General features: G+C 49.8%; 2 protein-coding genes across 11 annotated transcripts in view; one reads left to right on the top strand and one right to left on the bottom strand.

Moving 5' to 3' along the window:
• Window positions 1-24,159, top strand: part of Vwa5b1 (von Willebrand factor A domain containing 5B1) — a 61,912-nt gene extending 37,753 nt beyond the window's left edge. For 4 of the 6 annotated variants that reach the window (XM_070037753.1, XM_070037752.1, XM_070037754.1 and 1 more), the window contains exons 12-22: window positions 323-508; window positions 3,068-3,251; window positions 4,161-4,417; window positions 8,770-8,971; window positions 9,337-9,636; window positions 11,563-11,700; window positions 13,188-13,301; window positions 15,616-15,690; window positions 16,697-16,766; window positions 17,160-17,277; window positions 18,498-24,159. In XM_070037753.1, coding sequence (XP_069893854.1) covers window positions 323-508; window positions 3,068-3,251; window positions 4,161-4,417; window positions 8,770-8,971; window positions 9,337-9,636; window positions 11,563-11,700; window positions 13,188-13,301; window positions 15,616-15,690; window positions 16,697-16,766; window positions 17,160-17,277; window positions 18,498-19,004 — 2,151 coding nt within the window. In that variant the 3' untranslated portion in view covers window positions 19,005-24,159. The remainder of the gene's footprint in view (window positions 1-322; window positions 509-3,067; window positions 3,252-4,160; window positions 4,418-8,769; window positions 8,972-9,336; window positions 9,637-11,562; window positions 11,701-13,187; window positions 13,302-15,615; window positions 15,691-16,696; window positions 16,767-17,159; window positions 17,278-18,497) is intronic. The other 2 variants (XM_070037756.1, XM_070037755.1) reach the window with 2 other exon arrangements.
• Pla2g2c (phospholipase A2 group IIC) overlaps window positions 1-25,767 on the bottom strand; it is a 247,216-nt gene that overhangs the window by 140,941 nt on the left and 80,508 nt on the right. The gene's annotated exons all lie outside the window — the stretch shown is intronic.

The following is a 25,767-nucleotide window of genomic DNA, read 5'->3' as shown; positions in this document are numbered from 1 at the left end:
TCCTGCTTCAGCATCCTAAGAGCTGGGATTACACGTATGTACCACCACTCCCAGCTCCAGTTCACTCTGTGTGCTCTTGAGCCCCACTCATAGCCAGACTTTGATCCTCAGATTTTCTCTTTTCCAAATGTTGGGCTTAAAGAAGATGACAGCAAAGATCCATTCTAATCCTGCCATCTCAGGAGTCTGAGACACAGAGGCTGCTGGATAAGCCTCAAGGCCTGAGTTCCTGCTCCCTGCTCATACCCCCTTTTATGCCCCTCATCCACGCATACCCCTGTTCACACATCCATCCAGCCTGTGTTCTGGTTCTTCCCGGCAGATGGTCAAATCCTTGAAGAAGGCCATGGCGCCAGTGCTGAGCGATGTGAGTGTGGAGTGGGTTTTTCCTGAGACAGCAGAGGTCCTGATCTCACCTGTCAGCACCAGCTCCCTCTTCCCAGGAGAGCGTCTGGTGGGATACGGCATTGTGTGTGATGCCTCCTTGTACGTCTCCAATCTCAGATCTGTAAGTACCCTGGAAATTCCAAGAGCAGTCTAGAACTCATGCCCCCAAATCATCCTTAGCTGGCAGGGAGGAGCTCATTGAAAGTGGTTTACAGGTGGGGGTGGGTAGTAGGCAGGCTGTAGGCATTCAGTCATGATGAGGTTGTGGTTGTATAGATGCCACCATCTCAAAATACAGTCCTGAGGAGCCCTTGTAACAAAAACATCCGGAGAACTTGTTTAAAATCCAGAGCCGCAGTTAGCACCTAGGTCTGAAAGAATGAAGGACCCAGGTAGACTAGCCCCAGGAATCTGCATTTCATATAACCTCCCCTGGATGATCAATCATGTCCTTTGGGCTTCTTTCCCCAAACCCTCTTGTCAGCTTCTATCTCCTTAGATGAGTTCCTGTTTTATTTCATTATGTGGATAACTCTCTAGTAGTTGGTGGTGAGAATGGGATAAATAAGCAAGAACTTTTCACAGGGAGGTGAAATTCATGTTTAAATGGGGGAGAAGACCTGAGAATATATCTCTTTCCTCCTTAGTGAACCTCTCTAGTACTTTTTTTTTGGGGGGGTGCTGGTCCTGGGGCTTGAACTCAGGGCCTGGGTACTGTCCCTGAGCTTTGTTATTCAAGTGCTCTATCACTTGCGCCACAGCCCCACTTCAGGCTTTTGTGGTGCTTATTGGAGGTAAGAGGCTTACAGACTTTCTTGTCTGGGCTGGAAATCACAATCCTCAGATCTCAGTCTCCTGAGTAGCTAGGATGACAGGCATAAGCCAATGGCATCACACTATTACTTCTTTTTAAGTGTCTCTCATCTTTTGAGTTGTTCTAGTTTAGTGGTACTTATATTTGATCTCAAGGCTTTGTGCTAGGTAAACACTTTACCACTTGAGTCACACCTCCAGTCCTATCTCACTTTGTTCTCTTTTTTTTTGGGGGGGGGGGGTCTGGTCGTGGGGACTGAACTCTGGGCCTGGGCACTGTCCCTCAGCTCTTCAGCTCAAGGCTAGTGCTTGAGCCACAGTGCCACTTCCGGCTTTTTTTTTTCTGCTTATGTGGTGCTGAGGAATCAAACCCAGGGCCTCATGCATGCAAGGCAAGTGCTCTACCACTGAGCCACCTTCCCAGCCCTCTCACTTTGTTTTCCTGGAATCACAAACACAATGTCTAGGTTACTGGACAGTTATAAAATGGACTTGGTATAAACAAAGGGGGAGAAAGCCATGATAGATATTGCTTATCACTGAGCTTAGCTGAAGAGGCAATAAAGTGCTTTATCTAAATTGAATAGGCTATACTCTGTATAAATGAACTATTGTTGTGCAGAATATGGACTCTATGTTAAATGTGTTTCCAAGAGAAATTGGGAATTTTATGTGAACTCTTCAAATTTCCAAGTTATTGAATTTCTTAAGAACCATCGTCAGAGTTGAGGTGTTGTGGAGTGGACTGTTCCAACTGTAGGGGAGGGTGATGCTGAACAATATGGTGGCTACATCTTTGCATAGTGTAAGTCGCTCTTGAAGGTCTGGAAGACACCAAATCACAACAGAAACTTCCCTCTAGAAAGGACTTGACAGTTCATTGAATCCATGTTCCTTCTCTTTTCTTGCTAGTTTCTCCTGATACTAGTTAGATAAACAATACCTTCATATTTTGTTGGTGCAGGCGATCTAGAGAACTAATAAAATTAGGAAGACCTAAATCTTTCTAACCTAGAGAAATAAAGCAATGTGATGGATTTATTACCAAATATTTTGTGGTAGAAAAAAAGGTCACAAACTTTATTTAACAATGAGAGGTGATGGAATATTATATAACTGGATGCTAAAGAGAACACTTGACTTGGGACTTCCAAAATGCATTAAGTACAAAGTTTAACATACTGAGCCAGGAGTCATGGTTCATGCCTGTAATTCTAGCTACTCCAGAGTCTGAGAGCTAAAGATCAAGGTTTGAAGCCAGACTGGGCAGGAAAATCCATGGTCAGCACCCACACCCTAAGTTCAAGCCCTAGTAGTACCAGTGCACACATTCACACACACACACACACACACACACACACACACACACACACACAGATACTAGTAGAAAGTGTTAATAGATATGTGTTATTTTTTTTTAACAGAACTGGGGTTTGAAGTGAGTCCCTCACTTGCAGGGCAGACGCTCTACAGTTCAGTTATTTTAAAATAAAAATGACCTCCAAAAGCCAACATGGTGTGGGGGGTGGGGGTGTGTGTGAAATAAATAATGAAATGGAGGAATCAATGGCTTGTTCATTCAATCATTTAGAGACAGGAATGACATTTAGAATTAATGTGTTTTTTTAAATTTAACCAATGATGTCAATGATTTAAGATAACATAAATGATATGAGAAAGATTAATTCTATTCATCCTCTCTCGAACATAAGTTTGCCTAAATTCATTAAGCACACAAAACCGCTTCCTCATTCTGCTGGTTCCTCAGGAGTGGAGCCCACCCAGCCCAGGTTTCCACACCTGCTACATCCCATGAAGCTCTTAATGACTGTCTCACTCCCAGCCCTCTTCCTGCTTCTCCCTCCAGGACAAGAGGCGAAAATACAGCATGCTACAATCTCAGGAATCTGGCAGCTCTGTGTTCTACCAGTCTCAGGATGAAGGGGTTGGCCCAGACAGTGGGGACAGTGCTAAGAGCTTGGGGGCGTCCTTCAACCTGGGGCAAGCCAAAGACGGCCAGATACTCAGTGGAGATTCGACCAGCAATCACGGTGGGTCCTCTGAGCTCTCTGTGCTGCTGCCTTTGTGGGGAGGCTATGCTGATTGCTGCTTTCTATTGCCATTTACTAACTGCTAAGCACCTGATAGAAACCACAGTGGAAGGTTGGCAGCTGTGGAGATGCAGGGGAGGTGGGGGAGGGATTACACCCCTGTCACAAATGAGGAAACCGAGACTTGGAGGCTTGAAGCCACTGGCTAGCTCTGGGAGCTTGCAAGAGGTGGACTGTAGGGAATGAGTCTACTTCTTCACGGGACCCCTTAGGGGTCAGGTCCTGAGCACAGTGTGGGAAGCAAAGACGGGCCCCAGCTGGCACCTGCCCTTTGAAAGCCCCCCATATGGTGTGAGAGACACAACTGGCCTTCACTCTGATGGAAGCAGAAGGAGGGGGGCCGTCCCTGTGGGGGAGGGGACATTGCTTGAGGATATCAACACCCTTCACACAGGAACTAATCAGTAGAGCTGGAAAGGGAGAGGAGGTACCAGCAGCAGAAACTGTCTGGTGCTGATGGCTCAACTCTGCAATCCTAGCTACTCGGAGGTTAAGATCTGAGGATTGTAGTTCAAAGCCAGCCCAGACACGAAAGTCTATGAGAGTCTTATCTCCAATTAGCCACCAGAAAACTGGAAGTAGAGCTGTGGTTCAAAGTGGTAGAGCACTAGCCTTGAGCAAAAGCGCTCAGGGACAACATCCATGCCTTGAGTTCAGTCATGCCATGACTGACAAAAATAAGAAAAAGAAAAGAAAAAACTGCCTAGGCAAAGGCGTAGGGGTGTGGCACTTAGGAAAAACATTCACAATGGGAGCCTATGGTACTTCTAAAAGGGGGGCAGAAGAAAGGGATGCTGGGAAAACAGACAAGGCTTTAGATGCCAGGGGAGACCTCTTCACATATTTCAGTAGGCAAAGGGAAAAGAAAGAGAGTGAGGAGATTGAAGCTTCCGACATTTCTACTCCATCCAAACCCAGGACCGGAACTCCAGCGACGGCGGGCATACAGCACCAATCAGATCACCAACCACAAGCCCCGCTCAAGGGCCACCACATCCAGTGACTCCACCATGACTGCCAAGAAACACCCATTGCGTAAAGCCAGGCTGCAGGAACTCACCAGCCAGGCCAGCCTGGATGGCCCTCGGTGGCACCTTGACTTGCAGGTACCCAAGCAAGGCCAGGTTAATGGAGGTGGGGGGGGAGGGGAGCCAGGGGAAAGCTGTGAATAGTGCTTTAGCCATGAGGACAAGGCCTGTCCATCACTTACATAAGGTCAGCTGAGTACTGGGTTAGTAGACCTATCTGATCCAACACAGGACTACTTTCTAACACCTAAGACAGGGATCCCCTAGCTGAGGGAGTAAGCCCTCCCCACACCCCACACCTTTCTTGGGCCTTCAACTGCTCCACCAATGACACCTCCCTAATCACTGGTCCATGAGGCCACATGCTGTGACCAATTGGCAAAGGGCATCTGCACCTACTGTCATTAGATTTACAGCACCCTGAGAGAGGAAGCACCTTCAGGGCTCAGTTCCCATGTGAAAATCAAGGACCAGAGAGGTAAAGCAAGCTATTCAGAGTCACCCAGCCAATCAAAGGGGCCCAGGACCTTCAGCCTTCAAAGTCTTTGCTTTCTCTCCAGCACACACTCCCTCCTGCCAGTCCCAGCAACCACCTGAGAACTACAGCAGGAGAGCTGCCAGTGTTCTGCCAGATGAAGGGTTCTCAGGCTCAGCATCACTGGCAGTGGAGTGGGGGGTACTGGGCTGTACTGGGTACCCTAGGATGTTTGGCAGAACCCCTGGCCTCTGCTCACTGAAGGCCAAGAATTACAAGACCCCTTAGTCACGACAACCAAATGGGCCACAAGAGGCAAAGGCATCCTGTGGAGAGCGCGGCCGTGCTAAGCCGGCTTGTGTTTTACCCTTTTTTGTTAAGAATGGGCTTTAGATGGATTTGTCGTGAGTCTGCCATCCCATGAAGGCAGCCTTTTTTCCTCTCGCCACCACCACCCGTCACCCCTTCTTGCCTCCACCTGCACACAGGCCACCTACAGCCACCTTGCCCCTGGGCCCTCCTCTGTGCTTAGCCAGGGACCAACCAGCCACCTGATGCAAATGGAGGGCGTTAGTCTTGGAGCCAGACCTGACTCTTCCTCAAACTATCATTAACCCCTCTGTGCCCCCACGGTCTCCATCTGCTAACTGGGGCAGATGCCGATGGCTGAGCCACCATCCGGCCACACGTCTAAATGGAGGGCTCTTACAGCACTGCTGATGGGTGATAAAGAGCTGGCCTGGTACCCAACACAGGACAGCAGGTGTGCTTCAGTTCCCCTGCCCCTGGGAAAGCTCAGGCAGGATTACTTCCTTCTGCATCTGCTGGCTCCCTACCTCTTCCCACCTAGCCCCATCAGTGTTCATCTTTTCCTCCTCTCCCTTCCTCCTTCCTTCCCTCCTTTTCTAATATGATTCTCTCTAGCATATACACACACACACACACACACACACACACACACACACACACACACACACACACGTTCTCTCTCTCTCTCTCTCTCTCTCTCTCTCTCTCTCTCTCTCTCTCTCTCTCTCTCTCTCTCTCTCTCTGGAGCCTCTGACTGGAGGAAATGCTAGATCTGGGACTCATCTGTTGCCATGGAAACTGCAGCACATTCAGTTTTTCTCTCTGACCCAGTATGCGTAATGTGAGGTCAGAGGTGGGTAGAGACCCCAGTCTCAGTGTGGGAAAGGGGATTAAGGATCCCCTGGACTCAATAGTATGGCTGAGTACCAGCTCCTATGAAGGCCCCCCTAAGAGTGACCAGTCTCCTTCTCTTCCTCTCTCGTGCCATCTCAAAGACTTCTAGCCCAGAGAGAGGAAGGTAGCCCCCACTCAACAAGGAGGCCCACTCTCCTTCCCAGTGATACTCAATAACAATGAAAATGCAAAGTTAACTGTTGGCCTAAAATTTCTTTTGTTTCCTAGGAGCTTGAAATTCATTTTTAATAGCTTAATCTTGCCAGGTACCTGTGGCTCATGCTTGTAATCCTAGCTACTCAGGAGGCTGAGAGGGTCCTGGTTCAAAGCCAGCCTGTGTAAGAAAGTCCATGAGACTTTTATCTCCAATTAACAACCAAAAAGTTGGAAATGGAGCTGTGGTTCAAGTGGCAGAGAACCAGCCTTGAGTAAAAAATACTCAGGGACAGCACCTAAGCCCTGAGTTTACACTCTAGGACTAGCATGTGCATGTGTGCACACAGACACACAGACACACACAGACACTTAATCTTTTTCAGTGACAAAAGTAATACCTATTATTTGCAATAAAACCCCCAAACAGTTCAGTTGGATATAAAGTACAAATAAAAAGCTCCTTCCCTTGTGCCACCAACACCCACTTGAGTGTTTCCTTCTAGAATTACTAAACACAAACACATATGCATACACAACACACACCTATTTTTAAATAATTGAATGTACAAGCTGCTCTTTCTGGTGAATTGTTTGGGTTTCTTTTCATCTTTTTATCTTTTTTTTCTTTTGGTCCAGTTTTGTTTCAGAGTCTTGTTATATAGCTCAGGCTGGCCTCAAATTCACAATCCTCCTGCCTCTGCCTCCTGAATACTGGGATAACAATTTTCACCACATGTTGTACAAGTGTTGTGGCAAACAACACTGATGAGATTTGTCACATGCCTCCATAGTCCTGTGATCTTTGCCACAATTATGATCGAGAAGTCACAATTTAATTTTTAGAACCAGTTTTATCTTGGACAATTTTCCACATTAGTGTGAAGAAATCTTTCTGTTGAGTGTGATCTTCTACTACCTGAGTGCCCATAACTCATTCATAAGATTAATAACTTAATTTTGCCAGGAACTCTAGTGGCTTTTGTTTATAATCCTAGCTACTCAAGAGTCTGAGATCTGAGGATCACAGTTCAAAGCCAGCTCAGGCACAAAAGTCTGTGAGACTCTTATAACCAATTAATCACCCCAAAATGCCAGAAGTTGAGCTGTGGCCCAAGTGGTAGAGTACTAGCTTTGAATAAAAAAGCTCAGGGACAAGGCCCAGGCCATGAGTTAAAAAAAATTGCAACAGATTTCATTGTTCTATTTTCCTCCATACAAATAAGCTCCTCAACTGGACCATATTTGTCCTCATTTACTCTCTTTGCTAGCCCTCCCCATTCACTCTTACCACTCACCCCAATAGAACCTGTTTTCCTCCCTTTCCTGTCATTTCTTCTAGAAGAGTATTTTCTTAAAAGTGGCTTTTGCTAAATACACTTCCCAGTGTGCCCCCTTGCCTTTAGATGTTTGTTGTACCAACCCCAGAACAGATAGATTTGATAAACAGAAAGGAAAATCCATAAACAAAGTCAATTGCTCATGAGAGCTGTGTTGGGCTCTGAGGAGAGAGCTGGGAAACCACAGGGACCCGGCAGATAAACTGTATTCAATAAATACTGTTGATTTGGAAATCATTTGATTTGGAAAAAATCAAAGAAAAGCCAGTCTCTATCTCCTCAGTAAACTAAATTCCCTGTGAATCAAAGATTTAAACATACAAACAAAAATAAAATCACCAAAATTCTAGAATATTTTTTGAGTGAGAAAGACCTTTTTAAGCACAACATATGGGAAGACATAAGGGAAAAAGGTTGATAATTTTAACTATCCACAAAAAAAGTTTTGAACTTTATGCCAAAAAAAAGTAGGTTTAGAATTATCATTTTTTTTTCTTTTGGTTGCTTGGAAATTACTCATGGTTTGGGATTTTTCTTGTTGATATTTCTCATGGGTAATGAAGACAAGTTCATGAATCTACTGGACCCTACTTCCTTATAACTGTAATCCTAGCTTTTCAGGAGGCTGAGATCTGGGGATCATAGTTTGAAGCCAGTCCAGGCACACAAACCATCAAGATTTTTATCTCTGATTAACCAGCAAAAAACCAGAAGTAGATGTATGGCTTAAGAGGTTAAGTGCCAACCTTGAGTTAAAAAAACAAACAAGAGGGCTGGGAAGTTGGCTCAGTGGTAGAGTGCTTGCTTTGCATGCATGAGACCCTGGTTTCAATTCCTCAGCACCACATAAGCAGAAGAAAAAGAAAGCCAGAAGTGGTGCTGTTGCTCAAGTGATAGAGTGCTAGCTTTGAGCTGAAGAGCTGAGGGACAGCACCAAGGCCCAGAGTGCAGGCCCCACGACCGGACCAATAAATAAATTAATTAATTTAAAAAAAATAAGAGCACAAAGCTCTTGAATTCAAGTGCCAATACTGCATGTGCGCGTGCATGCATGCACGCACGTACACACACACACACACACACACACACACACACACACACACACACACACACACACACACACAGAGTCATGAGTTTATGGAGTCTGTTGGGGTGCTGGAAGGCTCTGCTCCTAGAGGAGGGGCCCAGGAAAAGATCTGTAGCTGAAAGCAGAAGAAGGGTCCAGCCACCATGGGCTCTTCCTCTTCTTGTATCCCCAGCCCTTGGTTAACAGTGGCCAAGACTTACTGCAGGGCCCCAAACTCCGTGGCCCGGGAGCACGAAGGCCCTCTCTGTTACCTCAAGGCTGCCAGCCTATGTTGGGCTCTGGCCAGGAAACCCAGGCCTGGAGCTCCATGAAGGAGCAGGAACATGAGTCCACCCTGAAGCCTACCATGGACAGTAGCAGCACTGGGGACGCTGGTAAGTGCTGAAGGCCCTGAATTGATAAGGGGCAGAGAGGAAGCCTTGACTGTGGCTCCACTTCAGATGACAGTCCAGAGGGCCAAGGCCTGTGTCTGTGGTTCTTGGGGGTCTGCTATGCCCCACCCTTGCCCCAAGGGACTCACCACTCCCACCTTTAACCTAGGCCTTGGTCCCCATGAAACAGCAGCTCCGTTCTCCCTGCCCCAGTGCCTCTACCCCATCCTGTCTGGACCCCGCAGGTACAGGCTTCCTGGGATGTAGGTCTGTCCCTTTCGGATAGCTGTCCTGGGAAAGGAATTATCTGCTCCTTGGGGAGGGATGATGAATTGTGAGTTGTGATGCTCCTGTCCCACCACCCACAGAACCACCTCCTCCCTCCTCCACCGTAGGGGTAGAAACATCCCCAGACTGGGAGGCCATGGCTGAGCCGGAAGAGAGGCCCATCACACCGGGCCCCGTGCTGGGCAAGGCCTTGGTCAAAGGCCTCCGGGAAAGCCAACGCATGGAGTGGGAGGTAAGCTTCGAGCTGGGACCCCCGAGTCCTGAGCGAGGCACCGCGCGGGACACCGACCTGTGGAGCGAGACCTTCCACCACCTGGCAGCCCGCGCCATCATCCGCGACTTTGAGCAGCTAGCAGAGCGTGAGGACGAGATCGAGCAAGGTGAGTGCGGTGTGAGGCCTCAGACCTGCTTCTGCCCTGGGCCCCGCCCACCGCCCCGCCCACTCAAGGCCCCACCTATCCCTTCATCCAAGGCCTGCCCACTCCTAAAGCCTGCCCATCCCTCCCTCAGTCACACCCCTTCATCCCCCTCTGGATGGCCCCGCCCACTCCCAGGGCCCACCCATCCCTCCATCAAGCCACGCCCCACGGCAATGCCCATCATTTCCCAGCCCCTCCCACGGCCACAGCCACCCAGGGCCCACCTACCATCTCAGCCCCGCCCATTCCGGCTCAGTCCCCCTGGCTCCGCCCACTCCCAGGGCCCATCATACCCCTTTCCCATCCCTGCCCACTCCCTGGGACCCGCTCATTGCTCCTCCTGGCCCTGCCTACTTTTAGAACCCGCCCATCCTCCTCCACTCCCAGGGACCGCCCAGCCCCGCTCAGTGCCACCCCAGCCCAACCCCAGTCTCCCCAACAGTGCCACAGCCACTTCGTTCCTAATCTATCCTCCCCTCAACCTGCCTCCTACCAAGCCTCTCCTTCCTCCAGCCCTTCCACTTCCCCATAGCACCCCCATGGGCTAATACACCTCCACCACCACCCTCCTCTTTTCCCTCCTCCCCTTCTTCCCACTCTTCCCCCACCCCTCCTCCTCCAGCATCTCCCCTCAAAGCACCCCTCCCACACCACACATTTCTGAAGTCCAGGACTGTGTTCTCACCCATCCCAAGGCAGAGTCCTGCCTCCTGTCACTCTCCAAAAGCCTCCCTTGTCTCCTTGTCTTCCTTGTCTCTTGGGCCCTTGAGATCCTCACCTCTCCCTCCCCCACTGTAAGCCTTCCTCATCTCTCCAACCTCTTCTTCACCCCTGCCCTATCCCACTCCCCCGCCCCCCCCCACCAGTGCTGCCCCCCTTCCTGCCTTGTAGGGATCAGAAACAGAGCAATGGCAGTAGCTTCTCAGGAACAATAGCACCTTTTCCACAGAGTCTGTAGACAGCTCTCTCTCTCTCTCTCTCTCTCTCTCTCTCTCTCTCTCTCTCTCTCTCTCTCTCTCTCTCTCTCTCTCTTTCACACACACACACACACACACACACATCATCCCCATTGACTTACTGTGGATCCCCTGGGGTCCTGGCTAATGCTGGCCTGGTCTACCAGGTAGAGCAATCCCCCCCCTACTTCCTTTTATGAGTGCTTGACACAGACCATTAGAGAAGCTAGCATTGATCAAACCATTACCCAAACAGTTAATTGAGTGCATTTGTCCTAAGAGCTATCCCAAAGAGACACAGGGATCCAAGAATTATGTAACAAGGATGGTAGGCAGCTAATTGCATTCAAGAATTGGGACAGACTTCCCCAGAACTGACTAGTGGGATCTTGAAGGGTAGATAGAAATACAAGAAGAGTTACATGATTGCTTTATTTTTGGCTTCTAGTTTATTTACATAATCTTGTGTATATTTTATTTTGTGGTTTGGGGTAATGCATGTTATTTTTTCTTCTACCCCTTTTGCAAAGCACTTGTCCCAACTACATTCCTTCTAGACCCATGAAGTCCTGCAGCAAGGTTCTCATTAGACAAAATTAAAATATAAAAGGACGACAGACAGAAGGGGTTCTTGTTTGAGTTTTGTTTTGTGGCAATGCTGGGACTTGAATTCAGGGCCTGGGTACTGTCTCTGAGCTTTTTCACTCAAGGCAGGCACTCTACCACTTGAATCATAGTTTCACTTCTGGCTTTTGGGTGGCTACTTGGAGATCAGAGTCTCACAGACTTCCCTGTGTGAGCTTCGGATCTCAGCCTCCTGAATAGTTAGGATTACAGGCATGAGCCACTAGTGCCTGGCACAAGTGGGACTTTCTGAGAACAAACAGCATGACCCCAGCCTTCCCCCTTCTTCCCCCTCGCCCCACCCCAGGGTCCAATCGCCGCTACCAGGTGAATGCTGTGCACACCAGCAAGGCCTGCAACATCATCAGCAAGTACACAGCCTTCGTGCCTGTGGATACAAGCAAAAGCCGCTACCTGCCCATGGTGGTGGAGTACCCCAATTCTGGTAAGGCACACGGGTAGCCGCACCTGAGTGCCACTCAGCCCAGGCACTAGGGGAGGGGCTGGGATACAAGGGAGCCCTTCCCTGTAGGGAGGGTGTCAGGTAGGGCCTAGAAACAAAAAGGCCCTGGCAGATGGTTGAGGACCAGTGGTAGGGAGCTTCTGGGTCCTTCTTCCCACCAAAAGAAAATGATGTGAACATATTTTTGCCCCCATAGACAAGTAATACCTATGTGTTCTCCTTGTAGAAAAATCCAAAATACAAAAGGATGCACAATAAATACAAATGACTTCACTGACAGTCATCTAGGAATGAGTCCTGGGTACTAAATTGTCAAAGGCCTGACTAGTGTCTCACTCCAAGTTCTATATAGACCAATGCAGACCCCTTCCCTCCCTGTGTGGGAGCTAAGATACTGCAGACCTGGTTTCTTGTCTTGTCCATAGCTAATTGCCCAGCACAAAACTGGACAGATCAGCATGGGAAATACCATTTAGCAGGCCCTAGATTAAACAAGGTCAGAAGCTCTCTCTTCTAAAGGAGCACTCAGGAGGAGCTAACAGAATAGACTATGGCCCAAAGCTTGTATTTCCCAATACACCTCAGGGCCATTGGTTTGCTGGCCAGGCGCTCAACCACTTGAGTCACACCTCCAGCTCCTCTTTATATTGAATGTTTTTGAGTCTCAAATTTTATGCTCATGCTGGGCTGGACTATGATCCCTCCTACTTTGGTTGCCCTGTGTTGCTAGGGGTGCCAGGTACTTACCACTTTCTGGTCATGGTGCTTTCCCTGTAGCTGAGATCACAGACAAATGAGCCCCCAGTCATTGGTTTGAGATGGAGTCTTACCAAATGTTTCTGCCCAGACTGGCCTGGAGCTCCAATCCCCTGATCTCCACCTCCCAAGTAGCTAGGATCACAGGCTTAAAGCACCATGCACAGCTCAACTCTCAGGGTTTGTTTTTTTTTTTTCTTTCTTTCTTTTTTTCAAGAAACAACTTGAAGACTAGTGTTGTCTAAAAGTGATATTCCCTAAATCCCTGAGGGCTTTGACTTTATCCCTCTTCCATACATGAAATGCCCAGGAATTCAAAGGTTGGCAGCTACCCAGGCCTTCAGGGGCAGGAGAGCTGGGAGCTGGGTCTCTAGAACAGCAAACAGAGTTCCTGAGAAAAGCAGCTTTTTCCCAGGTACATATGATCTCAGCGATCTATCTGCCTAGCCAGATGGAGGGTATTGTCTCCATTCTCCAGATGGGGAAATGGAAACTCCAGAGGGATTCACATGCCAGCCAGCCAATTAGAGATGGTAGTGGGCCTCAGACCCAGGTCTTCCTGATTCTGAAGCTCCCAGTCTTGCCTTGTAGCCCCCACCTCCCCGCCTTACGCACACTGGAAGGTAGGAGCCAGATCCGTTACAGGCAGCCGGGGGAGAGATAAGGATGGGCGTGTGACATGCAGCAAGCTCATGCCTTTGCCCTCTGCGCAGGTACCTCGTATCGGATGATCAGCTCCCGGGTCCTCACCCGACAGTGGAGGAATGCCTCTACTAGCTTTGGACGGTCCCAAGCCATGCTCAGAGAAGACCCAGCCTCCGGAGACGGTAAGTTTCAGAGCCTCGGAGTCACAGCCCTGTGCTCCAAAGCCTGCGCCCCTGGTGTTCCAGCGTCCTCATGTCTGAGAACCCAGTGGGTCTTCTCTGAGCCTGCGTTCTGGGCCCTCAGACAGGGCGAGGGGAAGGGCAGGCCACCCCGACTCAGAAGCCTATGGGTGGGCATAGGGGCTCCACCTGACTCAAGTTCGGCACTGTTCATGTGGCTGGCTGCAGAGAGAACCAAGAGCGACAGGGCCTCTCGATTGACTGCCCTGTAGTTGCCCTATGACCTTCAATTTCCTGTAGTGACTGTCTCAGCCTCTGGGACATCAAATGCCAGGAAATGTCATAAAGCAGAGGACAGGGGGGTGGTTCCATCTGCCTGCCTCCCTCCAGCTTCCCCTTTCTGGATGCCTACAGCTTGAGCACCTTCAAAAGCCATGACATGGCCTTCCTGTCATGTGCAGAATGGCTGCCCAGCACCCTGCAGCCTGAATGTGTGCACACAGCCTACGAGTATCCATGGTCTTAACCCCTTTCTTGCTGCCCTGTGTGCACAGGGGGGTCATCCGGCCTGCTACTGGGCATCGGGAGGGCATTAGAGGGCCCACCAGGTCATCAGACTGTAAAAATGTTTGATGTGAGCAGCAAGAATGTGTTCATGGGCATTGATGAGTAGAGAAAGAAGCCAAATGAGTGGACACCCAGAATCACTCTTCAGAATTAAAGGCTTCTCCAACATCTTGGTCCCTTGGTCCCTTTGAGGACTTCAAACCCCAGGGGACCTTTTCCTACCGAGCCATGCCAAGCTCCCAGGGACTTTCCTGTCTACCCTTTTCTTCTCTGCAGCTTAGCTGTTAGTGGTCTGTGGCTTGCATCAAAATCACAAATATCACCGGGCGCTGGTGGCTCACACCTGGAATCCTAGCTACTCAGGAGGCTGAGATCTGAGGATCACGGTTCAAAGCCAGCCCGGGCGAGAAAGTCCATGAGACTCTTATCTCCAATTAACCACTAGAAAACTGGAAGTGGTGCTGTGGCCCAAGTGGTAGAGTGCTAGCCTTCAGCTGAAGAACTGAGGGATAGCGCCCAGGCCCAGAGTTCAAACCTCACAACTGACAAAAACAAAAAACATCACAAATCTCTGTCTTCCCATGGCCCAATGCAATAGTGAGAGGCTTCGGTGCCTAAACTCTTATATATACCCCACCGCCCCAACACTGGCAGTTTTCACTGATTAGCACTGTTCTCCTCATACCACCTCACAAGTATCTTGAAGGAGAGAGAGAAGAGATGAGGAAAGTGGGGCTCAGAGAGGTTAAGTAACTCACTCAAGGTCACATAGCTGATGTGCGATAGAGCAAATGATTACACCCAATATCCACCCCAGTGGTCATGAGGTTAAGCTTCCCTGCTGCTTTCCTCCTGCTTGCCTCAGTCACTCAGTCTCTAGTTCACTGAGAGCTGGGTTAATGAGCAAAGTCCCGCCTTGCCTAAGGTAATGGCCTCCTGATGGGAGACAGAGGCTGTGTAGAAGGTATTTATACCTTAGTCTTCTTCTACGATGTGGATGCTTCCTGACAGGAGATTATCCCACTCTTGAAAAGGCACCAGTGGCTCATGCCTGTCATTCTAGCTACTCAGTCAGGAGGCTGAGATCTGAGGATCACGGTACAAAGATAGCCCAGGCAGGAAAGTCTCTGAGACTCTTCTATCCAGGTAACCATTCAATACCTGGAAGTAAAGCTGTAGCTCAAGTGGTAAAATGCTCACCTCAAGCAAAAAAGCTCAGGGACATCACCCAGGCCCTGAGTTCAAGCCTCAGGACCAACAAAATATTATTATTATTATTAACAATAATAAATAATCATCCCAATAAAGCATTTTGGACATAGCATGTGTGATTATTCACCCTTTACAGAGAGGAACACAGGCTCAGAACCCTCTGGTAAGTCAGAGCCATGTTCCATTTGCCTCCTAGAAAGCCTGCAGGAGTGCCTCCTTCTCCACCTCCTCCTAGGGTGGAGGAGATGCCTTCCTCCTGCTCCTGACTCCCACCCTGAACCCCCAAGTTGTTCCTGCTTCTCTATGAGGTCTGTGCACTCAAGGCTTTTTGCCTGGCACTAAGCACTATCTGTGTATCCTATCATCAAACCTTACAGCAGCCCATGAGATGGGTCCCATTAGCTTCCATTTGCAAAGGACATTGGTAAAGAATGCCACATTCCCAAGGACCGCACAGCCAGTCACAAGGAGGGGTGTGTAAGAGGGAAGGCAGGGGGAACCAGGAGAAACTAGCCCTCACTGACTTTCTGTGTCACAGGCATGGAGGAAAGCCCAGCAGTGACCTTCAACGAGGTCCTGTCCTCTGCCCGGGAGAAGCACGCGGCCTCCGAAGGTGGGTGGGAAGCTGCACCATCACCTAATTACAATGGAGATGAGTGGGTAGTCATGGGTCTGGGAGGTGTCTTAGTACCAACAGAGCATTGCCAACTTCACTGCTTCCTCAGACCAGCCAGGAAATGAAAGGAATGATCTCTGACTTAAAAAGGGGGCAACGGGGGCTGGGAAGGTGGCTCAGTGGTAGAGCACTAGCCTTGCATGCCTGAGGCCCTGGGTTGGATTCCTCAGCACCACATAAGCAAAAAGAAAAAAGCTGGAAGTGGTGCTGTGGCTCAAGTGGTAGAGTGCTAGCCTTGAGCTGAAGAGCTGAGGGACAGCGCCTAGGCCTAGGCCCAGAGTTCAGGCCCCATGACCGGAGCCCCCCCCCAAAAAAATGGGGCAACTGAGGGCTGAAGAGAGCAAATGATGGGCACAAGGTCACATAGCAAGTCGGTGACAGAGCTTGCTCTAGATTCCAATAGAGAGGCCCTTACCCTACCGCACTCAGCCTCCTGTCCTCTGGCAGTGTGCCAGGGAGCCAGCTCCATGTTTCTACTTGGGAATTGAGGACAGTTAATATGAAATTGTCTTAGCCCCCACAGCTAACCACCCAGAAGGTGCTAGGGACCACCTTGGGGTGGAGAATGGGGAGCTTGGGCCATTCTACCTATACTTTTTTTTTTTTTTGTCAGTTGTGGGACTTGAACTCTGGGCCTAGGCACTGTCCCTCAGCTCTTCAGCTCAAGGCTAGTGCTCTACCACTTGAGCCACAGCACCACTTCCTGTTTTTTCAGTTTATGTGGTGATGAAGAATCAAACCCAGGGCCTCATGCATGTGAGACAAGCACCCTACCACGGAGCCACCTTCCCAGCCCCACTCTACCTATTCTTGCCCATTCCAACCCTGCTGGTTTGCTCAGATCTCCCCTGTCTTGCTCGGAGACTCTGTTTCTCCAGCTGGGCAGTCAGCACTGGGACAGGTCACCTGTCAGGCCTCAATCTGTCCTTCTGTGGCTCTCCAGGTCCCCTGCACAGCCTGCCCAGCAATGTCATGCCCTCCATGAAGGTCTCCGAGAATCTCTTTGGATCCAAGTAAGTGGGGTCTTCATGAAGACCTGCTTTCCTGCTTTTCCAGAGCTGTCCCTAGCTGGAGAGATCAAAGGCAGGTCCAGCCTGACAATGCAACAGGCTGGCTTCTGGCTCTCCAGCTGCCAGGTGTCCCCCTCCTCTGCCCACCGCTCCACCCCCAAGTAGCTCCCTACTCATGCCCATGGTCTCTTCAAATACAAACACACCTAGGAAGGTATCTCAGGAATGCTGACTGGTTCCTGCCAGCCAGCTGCTGCTAACTAGGAGCCTCCACTTCCCCAGCTTCAAGTGAGGGAGGAAGAGACTGTTGGGTCCTTCTGGCCCTGACTTTCAGGGGCTTCTGGGCAGTCACTGGGGGCGCTGGATGATGCGGAATTTCTGCCCCCACCCACACAGGCTGACTCTTACCAAGTCCCGGCTGTTGACCCGAGCAGCCAAGGGCTTCCTGGGCAAGTCTCTGGTCAAGGCTCCAGAGTCAACTACGGGGAACCAGAACTTCGACTATATACCCCTGGTGAGTGCCCCAGACCTCAGATCCCACCTACCCACCCTGCTCCCCCCACCCCCTCTTCAAAGAGAAGATCTTGTCTTAGAGCTCAGATCCTCTGAGTTCTACAGCCTCCTGTAGCTTCTCACCCAAGCATCCAGCAGGGCAGAGAGAGTTGGCACAAGCCCCCCTCCCCCCACACCCACACCTCAGGAGCCCAAGGGTGTGGCTAGAAAACAATGCCCGCCTCCGGGAAAATTCTTTGCAATCTTCTCTCTTTATCTTAAAAAAAAAATTCAGAAGAATGTTACACTTTACGGTGCCATCTCTGTGTGTCTGTTTTGCAGTACATAAAAATAAGCCTTGAAATGACTCACAAACGGGTGAAATTCACACCCCTGGGACAAGTACTGTCTTTAGCAAGTGGCTGGGTGGGGTGGGAAGCTCGGGGCTGGAGCAGGCTTCTGAGTGAGGAGTCCAAGCAGCAGGCATGTCCCGCCTCCTCTGGATTGGGGGGTCACAGGGGCCTCGAAGGAAGAAGACACTTTGTACTTCATCCGACAACTTACTCTTGAAGACCTAAGTCTATGGTGTCGCTCTGAATCGCCAAGGGAAGGGATGTCATAAAAACCCAGGCCTGAGATAGAGTTGGCGGTGGAATTAAGCGTGACTTTCCAAACAAGGAAATGACTGAGCCAAATGCACACGGGGTTATGGTTAAAGAGAGAGACAGAGACAGAGACTTTGAGAGTCCAGGATAAACAAGGTGAGGGAGTGCAAGGCCTTATAAATCAGTGCAAGGCCTTATAAATCAGTACTATCACCTTCTCAACTTGCTCTAATAGAAGATTGGAGCCCCAGAACTGAGCCTTTGGAAAGCCTTACGGTGCCACCTCTGGGTACAAGAGGATGGGTTAAATTGAGGGACAGGGAGAAAAAAAAGGGGCAGGGTCCGCATGAGGAGGCAGACAGCAGACTGGGGAGCCATCTGGAAAGCAGACCTGTTGGGAGTTACAGATAGATCCATGCACAAGGAAGGATTAAGAGATGAGCAAGGCCAGGCTGCTGGACAGTCAGTCTTGGAGGCCAGGCTGGGCCTGCCCAGAACGGGAGGCAGGTTTGGAGCAAAGATTTGTGATTGGACTTCCTGAGGGTTTGACTGTGAGTCCGAACGATGGCATGGGCCTGGAGATCCAGGAGCCAAAAAGTCTGAGATACACTGAGCAGGCTCCCCCTCCTCCTTACAGGTGTCACTGCAGCTGGCCTCCGGCGCTTTCCTACTCAACCAAGCCTTCTGCGAGGCCATCCACATCCCCATGGAGAAACTCAAGTGGACCTCCCCCTTTACCTACCACCGGATGTCCCTCACCACACGCCAGTCTGATCCTAAGACCCCCAACCCACAGCTGTGCATCCTCCCTACACCCCGCCACACATCTGGTGACAGCAGCTCCCTAGAGCCTTCAGCTGATGGCAGGCCAGGCTTGGAGCCCAGGTCTCTGGTGGAGCACACCGGCAAGATGTGGGCCACCGTGGTGGCACTGGCCTGGCTGGAGCACAGCTCAGCCTCCTACTTTATTGAATGGGAGCTGGTGGCAGCCAAGGCCAACTCATGGCTGGAGCAGCAGGAGGTACCCGAGGGCCGCACGCGGGGCACACTCAAGGCCGCTGCCCGCCAGCTGTTCGTGCTCCTGCGACACTGGGACGAGAGCTTGGAATTCAACATGCTCTGCTATAACCCCAATTATGTGTAAGGGGGAGGGGAGGGAAGGGGACAGGAAGGGGACCATTTTTGAGCTGTAGCCAATATAATGGTTGCTAGAAAGAGCCCTGGACTGACCATTGGGAGGCCTGAGTTGAACCCCAACTTTGCTATCATTCAGCTCTCACCTAGCTCTACAATTTTAGGTCAGTTCCTGCCCCTGTTTGGGCCTCAGTTTCCTCATCTATAAAATAAGAGGGTTAGATGAGGGAGTTGGACTAGATCTTGCAATGGTGTCTATAATCCATTCTGTCCAAACTTTCAGGTGATCCTGAGGCTTACTATTACTGAGAGGTGACCAGAGAAAACACTCAAGCCTGAGTTTTCTCTAGAAGACTGTGGGCCTAGAATAGACAGTAAGGTACCCCTCAAATAGACAAGGGGTACATAAGAGATCCAGTGGCAAGTATACCCAGACCTACAAGCCTTCCCTAGGTACCTAGGGAGTTCCTCTTTGCATTGTGGGGTGGGCTCTTGTCTCCATGGTGACAGTCCAGGACTCCCAAATCCCACTTCCAAGTCAACTGGAGGCCCATCGTTCCCAATTTATTACCAAAGAGTCATTTGAGGATCTTTTCTTTGAGTGAGAAAACTTCCTTAAGTACATTTTTAGTACTGGTTTGCAGAGTATCCGGGACCCCCTATTTCAGAAGAAGAGGAGGTAGGCAGGGCCAGGGGATATAGCTCTGAGAGCAGAAGTGTTAGCATGAAGCTGTACCTGTGCAAAAATCATCCAGAAAACAGTCAGCTCACACAGGCCTGAAATAATAACTCTACCCACTTTTGCTGAGGGACTAGAGAGGTACTGTCATACGCATTGCATTCTGGGATAGTGGATTCTGGGATTCTGTCTAACTATGCCACGTTGTAGGAAAGACAGAACAACTTTGCAACAGAAAACCATGCTTGATTGTGGTGGATTGGGAATGGCAGCATTGGCTAAGAGGCACAATTTGTGTGCTGAGCACTGGTGACTCATGCCCATAATCCTAACTACTCAGGTGATCGAGATGTCAGGATCTCAGTGTGAAGCCAGTCCAGGCAGGGAAAGCTGTGAGACTCTTATTTCCACTTAACCACCAAAAAGCTAGATGTGGCTCAAGTGGTAGAGCACCAGCCTTGAGCGGAAAAAGCTAAGGGATAGTACCTGAGGCCCTGAGTTCAAGCCCTAGTACCAGCACACACAAAAAGAATAGAAAAGGAGAGAAAAAGAGAGGGAGGGAGGGAAGGAAGGAGGGAAGGAAGAAGAAGGGAAGGAGGAAAGGAAGGAAGGAAGGATGGATGCATGCAAGCAAGCAATCTTGAAACATCAAAGCCGGAATTCTGAGGGTTCCCCAACTCCAATTTCATCTCATGATACCCAGGAATTGATGGACCCCAGTCTCATGGCTAATATAAAACTGTCCAATCACCACCACCCCATGGCCTCTCTTGGCAGTAGATCTGGACCTCACAAGCTTAGGACCAGAAGGCTGTACACTCCATAATGTATCTCTTTTCAAAGCTTTAGCCCTGTCACCAGAATTCTCTCTGAAGAATTGTTCCCAGGACCCCACGATGAAGCCCCACAGATATCTCTCTCCTGGAGATTTGACTGAACCAACCAGCAGGGACTTGAGGGATCTGGCTCAAGTCCCAGCCTTAGGAAGAGTCAGGAATCTCCCGTGGGCAGCAGGGGCTGGAGGGGAGGAGAGGGGCTCCCACAGAGAGCCTGCAGTGGGAAGAGAGAAGGGACTCCCCACAGGGTGTGGGTGCCCTGCACCCATCCCAGCCCTCATGCCTGGCCCACCTACCATCTCCCAGCAGGAGTTTGCCATCCAAGCGGCCCTTTCACATATTTGGGTAATGTCCCTTTGCTGCTCCATAGCTGGCTATGCTTCAGACTCTATGGGGAGAAACCCATCCTAGAAGCTAGGGACCCTGAGCCATCATGATGGAACAGGATGAAGTCTGGGTTGCTGGCTCAATGTCAGTGCCACTGACAGGGCAAGGCTTTGGGTGGTCTGTCTGATCCCCAATGAGGTGTGAGGAGATGCTTGTCATTTTCCTGTACTCACCCTCAAAAACAAAAAACAAAAACCCACACCTCCTTTAAGCTAGCAGCCCTAGCAAGGATGATAACTGGCATCTATTCCTGGCTGGTCACTAAAGGCAAATTGTCAAGCTCGAGGCCCAAACCCCTCGCTTCAGCCTTGATATGTGTCTGGGCAGGGGGTTCCCCTCTCTGGATGTTCAGATCCTGGAGGTCCTCTCCATGCTATGATAATCCTCCATTCTCTGTCTCCAAAATGCTACCCACTTCATGAGTTTGAATTTTCCCGGTCTGCCTGCCCTGTAACCTTGACTGGCTCTGCACGTTGCCAGGTGGGAACTGAACGGGTCCTGCCTGATTCTGGGTCTCCAAGTGTCTTGGATTGACAATGACCAGAACTGGGGGCAGTCCAGCCCACTGAATAGTGAGGAACTAACCCAAACTTGTCCTCCACCAAACTGCTCAGACCCAGCCCGTACCAGCTCTAGCAAACCCTGCCCTCTCCCACTCAGTTCAACAGTTGAGCTACAACTTCCCCTTGGTTTTAAACAACTCTGAGGGTGCAGAGGAGACATCTAGACTAGAGACATTTGTAAAAGAACTCCAATGGTATGACTTCCAGGCCTCCAGAACTTTCAGCCAAGTTGGCCAAGCAGAGGAGGGACTGACTAGTTTTAAACCACAGACAGGAGCCTCAGGTAATGACTTACATCAAGGTGTTTGCTCTTAGTCTAGGTGAATTTGGATCAATCTGCTTTCATTTGTTAAACCAGTCCTTGCCTTCCTGGCAGCCTGCACTGCCTATAGAAATGCCTGCCCACTGGCACTGCCTGGCCAATCTCCATGCTACCTTCAGTGGCAGAAACACCAAGCGAGGCTTAGAAAGCCTCTAGATTGGCTCTCCCCACCACCAGAAAGCTGGGTGACTCTTGGCCAAAGGCTTGTTCCTGTGAGACCCTGTCTCGTCTTTTATACAACAATGGGCTAACAATAGATCTGCATTTCCAACCTGTGGCTCGGGTGAGGTGAATAAACCACCCATGAGAAAGTGCTCAGTGGACCAAGATATGGGGGTAACCACAGAACAGATTTCTGTGGGCTCCCAGCTCTGTGTGCTTTCACCAGCATGCAATACCAGCTTTCTACCCAGGCTCCTCAACCAGGAAATGCTGGTCTCGCATTTCCCTAAGGGTTTGTGAGGCCTTGATATCCCAAAAGCTTTCTGGAGTGATTATCATATGCCAGGTATAGGAAGTACCATTGAGGATGTGGAAGATGCTGTCCCTGCCAATTTGGAGCTTGGCAAGAAACATTTGAAGTCTCTTCAAGGAGCCATTTTCCCAATCTCTGATAGTCAAGTGATTTAGCCTGGTCAACCACACTCCCCCAAACAGATGGTCTGCCACCGTGTGGGCAAAACCTCAGACTAGCACCACTGACAAATCTGGGCCCTGTGGTTTCAGTCCTCATTATGGTTTGTGTAGGGTTGACCACAATGGCATATTGCCTTGCAGCTGAGGGCTCTTTGTCCAGCTGGGCTAGGGGACTCCTGCAGCAGGGTTGCCCTGAGAGTCTTCCACTTGCCTCAAGGAGATACACTGCCCTGTCTCCGAGGCCCCTCTGCTGCAGAGATCCACTCCAGACCCAAGAAAGCTGGGTCATGCACACAGGTGAATCCACACAGAACTTGTAAACAAGCAGCCCCAGGCTCCAGCCTTTCCCTGCATTTCTCAGCCTTGTCACCTGCCTGAGGGCAAATGGGTGATTTCCCCTGCTCTCCCTGACCGCAGCTGGCCCTGGCTGTGGTGATGAATGGAGTAGATCCACTCAAGGTCCCTTCTGCCTGCTCTTCTGATGTATATTTTAAAAAGCGAGGGCTCCATCTCCTCCATTCTAGCTGGTTCACCTGTCCATAAAGATTTCTAGAAGTTTCTCCTAAATCCTAGTTGTGCTCCACTGACCCTTCCCTTATTTAAGGGCCAAGTTTCCTCCTCTGTTGTCCAGTCTTCTTTGATAAGGATTCTCAAGGAAAGGGAGAAAAGGGGGGGCCTCCTTTATTGGGGTACAGTCTGTCCCCTCCTCTATGATTGGCTACCCTATTCACCTGCCTGGCTAGGACATAAGTGACCTCCCCCCAGCACTTGCCAGTTGGGGCTCAACAAGCTGCCCCTCATATAATTGTATGTAAATCTGAGTGATACCCCCCCCAAAAAAAACCCACAAATGCCTTCTATATCCTTAGTGTCCTGGAGATGGAAAAGAAGGTTTTGCTAACACAGGAGTGGGCGAGTGGGGGGGGGGGGTGTTCATTGCTTTAGTGCTTGGAAGAGGTCAGGTTTTTTTTTTATTATTATTCTTAGCAGGGACTAAAGAAGTCAACAACTAAAATCACGGGCACATCCCCCGGCTGTAACATAGCACATTCCACAATGCCAGTGTAAAAATAACCAGGGCAGGGGCGTGTGTGGCATTTTGCAGCTGGGTAATCCACAGAGATGCAAGTTTGAGGGTGAGGAGCTTGGCATCAGCAAGGGCCAAGCCTCCAACCCCCTATTATGGCGTACCCTATCCCCATGACCCACCCCTGCCTCAGCCCATTGACCAGCCTTTTCAATAGCACTGCCTCCCAGGCTGCGGACCAGACAGAGACAGATTTCACCTGCTTGGGCCACAGATTCTTGGCTCAGGACCAGCTGTCTTGAGCTTGCATTCCCTTCCACGGCAAAGCACCTGGTCTCAACGCCCTGTCCATAGCGATACGTGGCAGGGATTTCCTACTGGCTCTGGTGGCTTTGGCTCAAGTGGCATGTCGAGTGAGAGCCTCAAGTGCCTATAACACACTACCCCGTCTCTTCACTGCTCACCCCTCTCCCCCCTCTCCCCTCCTGGCCTAGGACACATCCTTGCTCCCCGATTCTCCGTCACCTTCTTGCCTGGTAACCAAATATGTCAATGTTGCAATCCTGGATGGCAGCCAGTTAATGGCCATCAATACTTCATGACTCCTGTCCTGGGTCTGGTGCAGTCTGTCCGTTGTCATATGTCTGTCATCAAGGAGTGGCTGATCTGGACATGCAGCAATTGTGCACCCACAGGCTTCAGCTCATAAAAACTGTCAGTGCGACAAACTTATACTTGCATCTGTTCTTTTGTTCCCAGAGCCCATTGCACTGGGCTTTCAAACTAGTGGTTCCAGGATCTGTGTGCCTTGCTTAGTGAGTGAGCCACTTTTGTCTTGACTTGAGTTCCTCCTGAAGTAAGTGACTGGCTGGTTTTGTATAAGACTAATGGAGGTTGCTGAGATGGAGGGCTTTCTTCTTTAAAACTGCCACAGTCGTGGTGAAACTCAGACAAGTGGGTCACAGTCTGTTCCTCAGAAGCAGAGCCTGAGATAAGGGTTCAGGACAGATGGCTTATCTGGAGGAACCCAGGAAACAACAGTAGGGGAAGTCTAGAAGCAGAAAGAGAGCTCAGAGGAATATTACTAAAAAGGTCATTGCCAAATGAAATAGGGAGTTCTGGTCTGGCCATTACCACCTTGGCCACTTGGTGAATGGTAGAGTCTGGAATGGTAGAGTCCAGTGTCGGGAATGGGAATTTCCTGTGACCCTGCCCCCTGACCTGAGACCAGGTCTAGGCCAGCTCAGGCACCATTACGCCATGCCATGTGTCTCTGTGTGCCTGTCCTGTCTCCCTGGTTCCTTGCTCTTTGGTCACCATGATGTCCCAATTCAGCTGTCCATTGGAGCTAAATTGGTTTGCTGGTACTGTTTTTGCTCTTTCTTTCCTGAACTAGAGACAGTCTATAGCAAAGGGTAACTGTATATGTTTTTTATTTAGCTTGAAGTTAGGAAGCTGTACTGTGGAACTGACATTTCTAAGTTGAAAAGTAAAGAAGGAATAAAATGCTGGTGCTGACTGGAGGGCATCAGGACACCCACACTGAACTGAAATCAGCTGAGCAGCCATGCCTGCTGCCATCTCTCTCCTGAACTCTTCCCCTTGTTTCAGGTTTTTCTCAGAAACAATGCATGGTCACAATACATTTGTCCACACTAAGCACTAGTGGCTCATGCCTGTAAACCTAGCTACACAAAAGGCTGAGATCTGAGAATCAAGACTCAAAGCCAGACTAGGCAGACAAATATGTCAGACTCTTATTTCCAATTAACCAAAAAAATGCCAGAAGTAGGGCTATGGCTCAAGTAGCCAGCCTTGAGCAAAAAAGCCAAGCAGAGAACAGGCCCTGAGTTCGAGCCCCAGTACCAATGTGTGGACACACACACACACACACCATTTATTCTAAAGAATCTATCTAAGCCAAGTGCTGGTGGCTCATTCCTGTAATTCTAGCTACTTAGGAGGCTGAGAATCTGACGATTATGGTTCAAAGCCAGCCCAGGCAGGAACATCTGTGAGACTCTTATCTCCAATAAAATCACCAGAAAACTAGAAGTGGCACTGTGGTTCAAGTGGTAGAGCACTAGCCTCGAGCTGAAGAGCTGAGGGACAGCCCAGGCCCAGAGTTCAGGCCCCAAGACCGACAAAAAAAAAAAGTATCTATTCCTGTGTTATATTAGGGCCCACACAGCACAGGCTGGCTCCAAAATCGAATAGAAGGCTCATTTGGAAATCTCATCACAGCTTCTCCAAAGCCAATCACCTTTGCAGATTTCAGAGAGAATGGCTCACTAAAATAGAAATTTCCAATAGGCCAAAACAT

Source organism: Dipodomys merriami, unplaced genomic scaffold (genome assembly GCF_024711535.1).
Source record: "Dipodomys merriami isolate MVZ:Mamm:240054 unplaced genomic scaffold, mDipMer1.0.p SCAF_28, whole genome shotgun sequence".
NCBI classification, from domain to species: domain Eukaryota; kingdom Metazoa; phylum Chordata; class Mammalia; order Rodentia; family Heteromyidae; genus Dipodomys; species Dipodomys merriami.
Note: the sequence above shows the minus strand (reverse complement) of the source record. Positions and strands in the feature narration are given on the sequence as shown.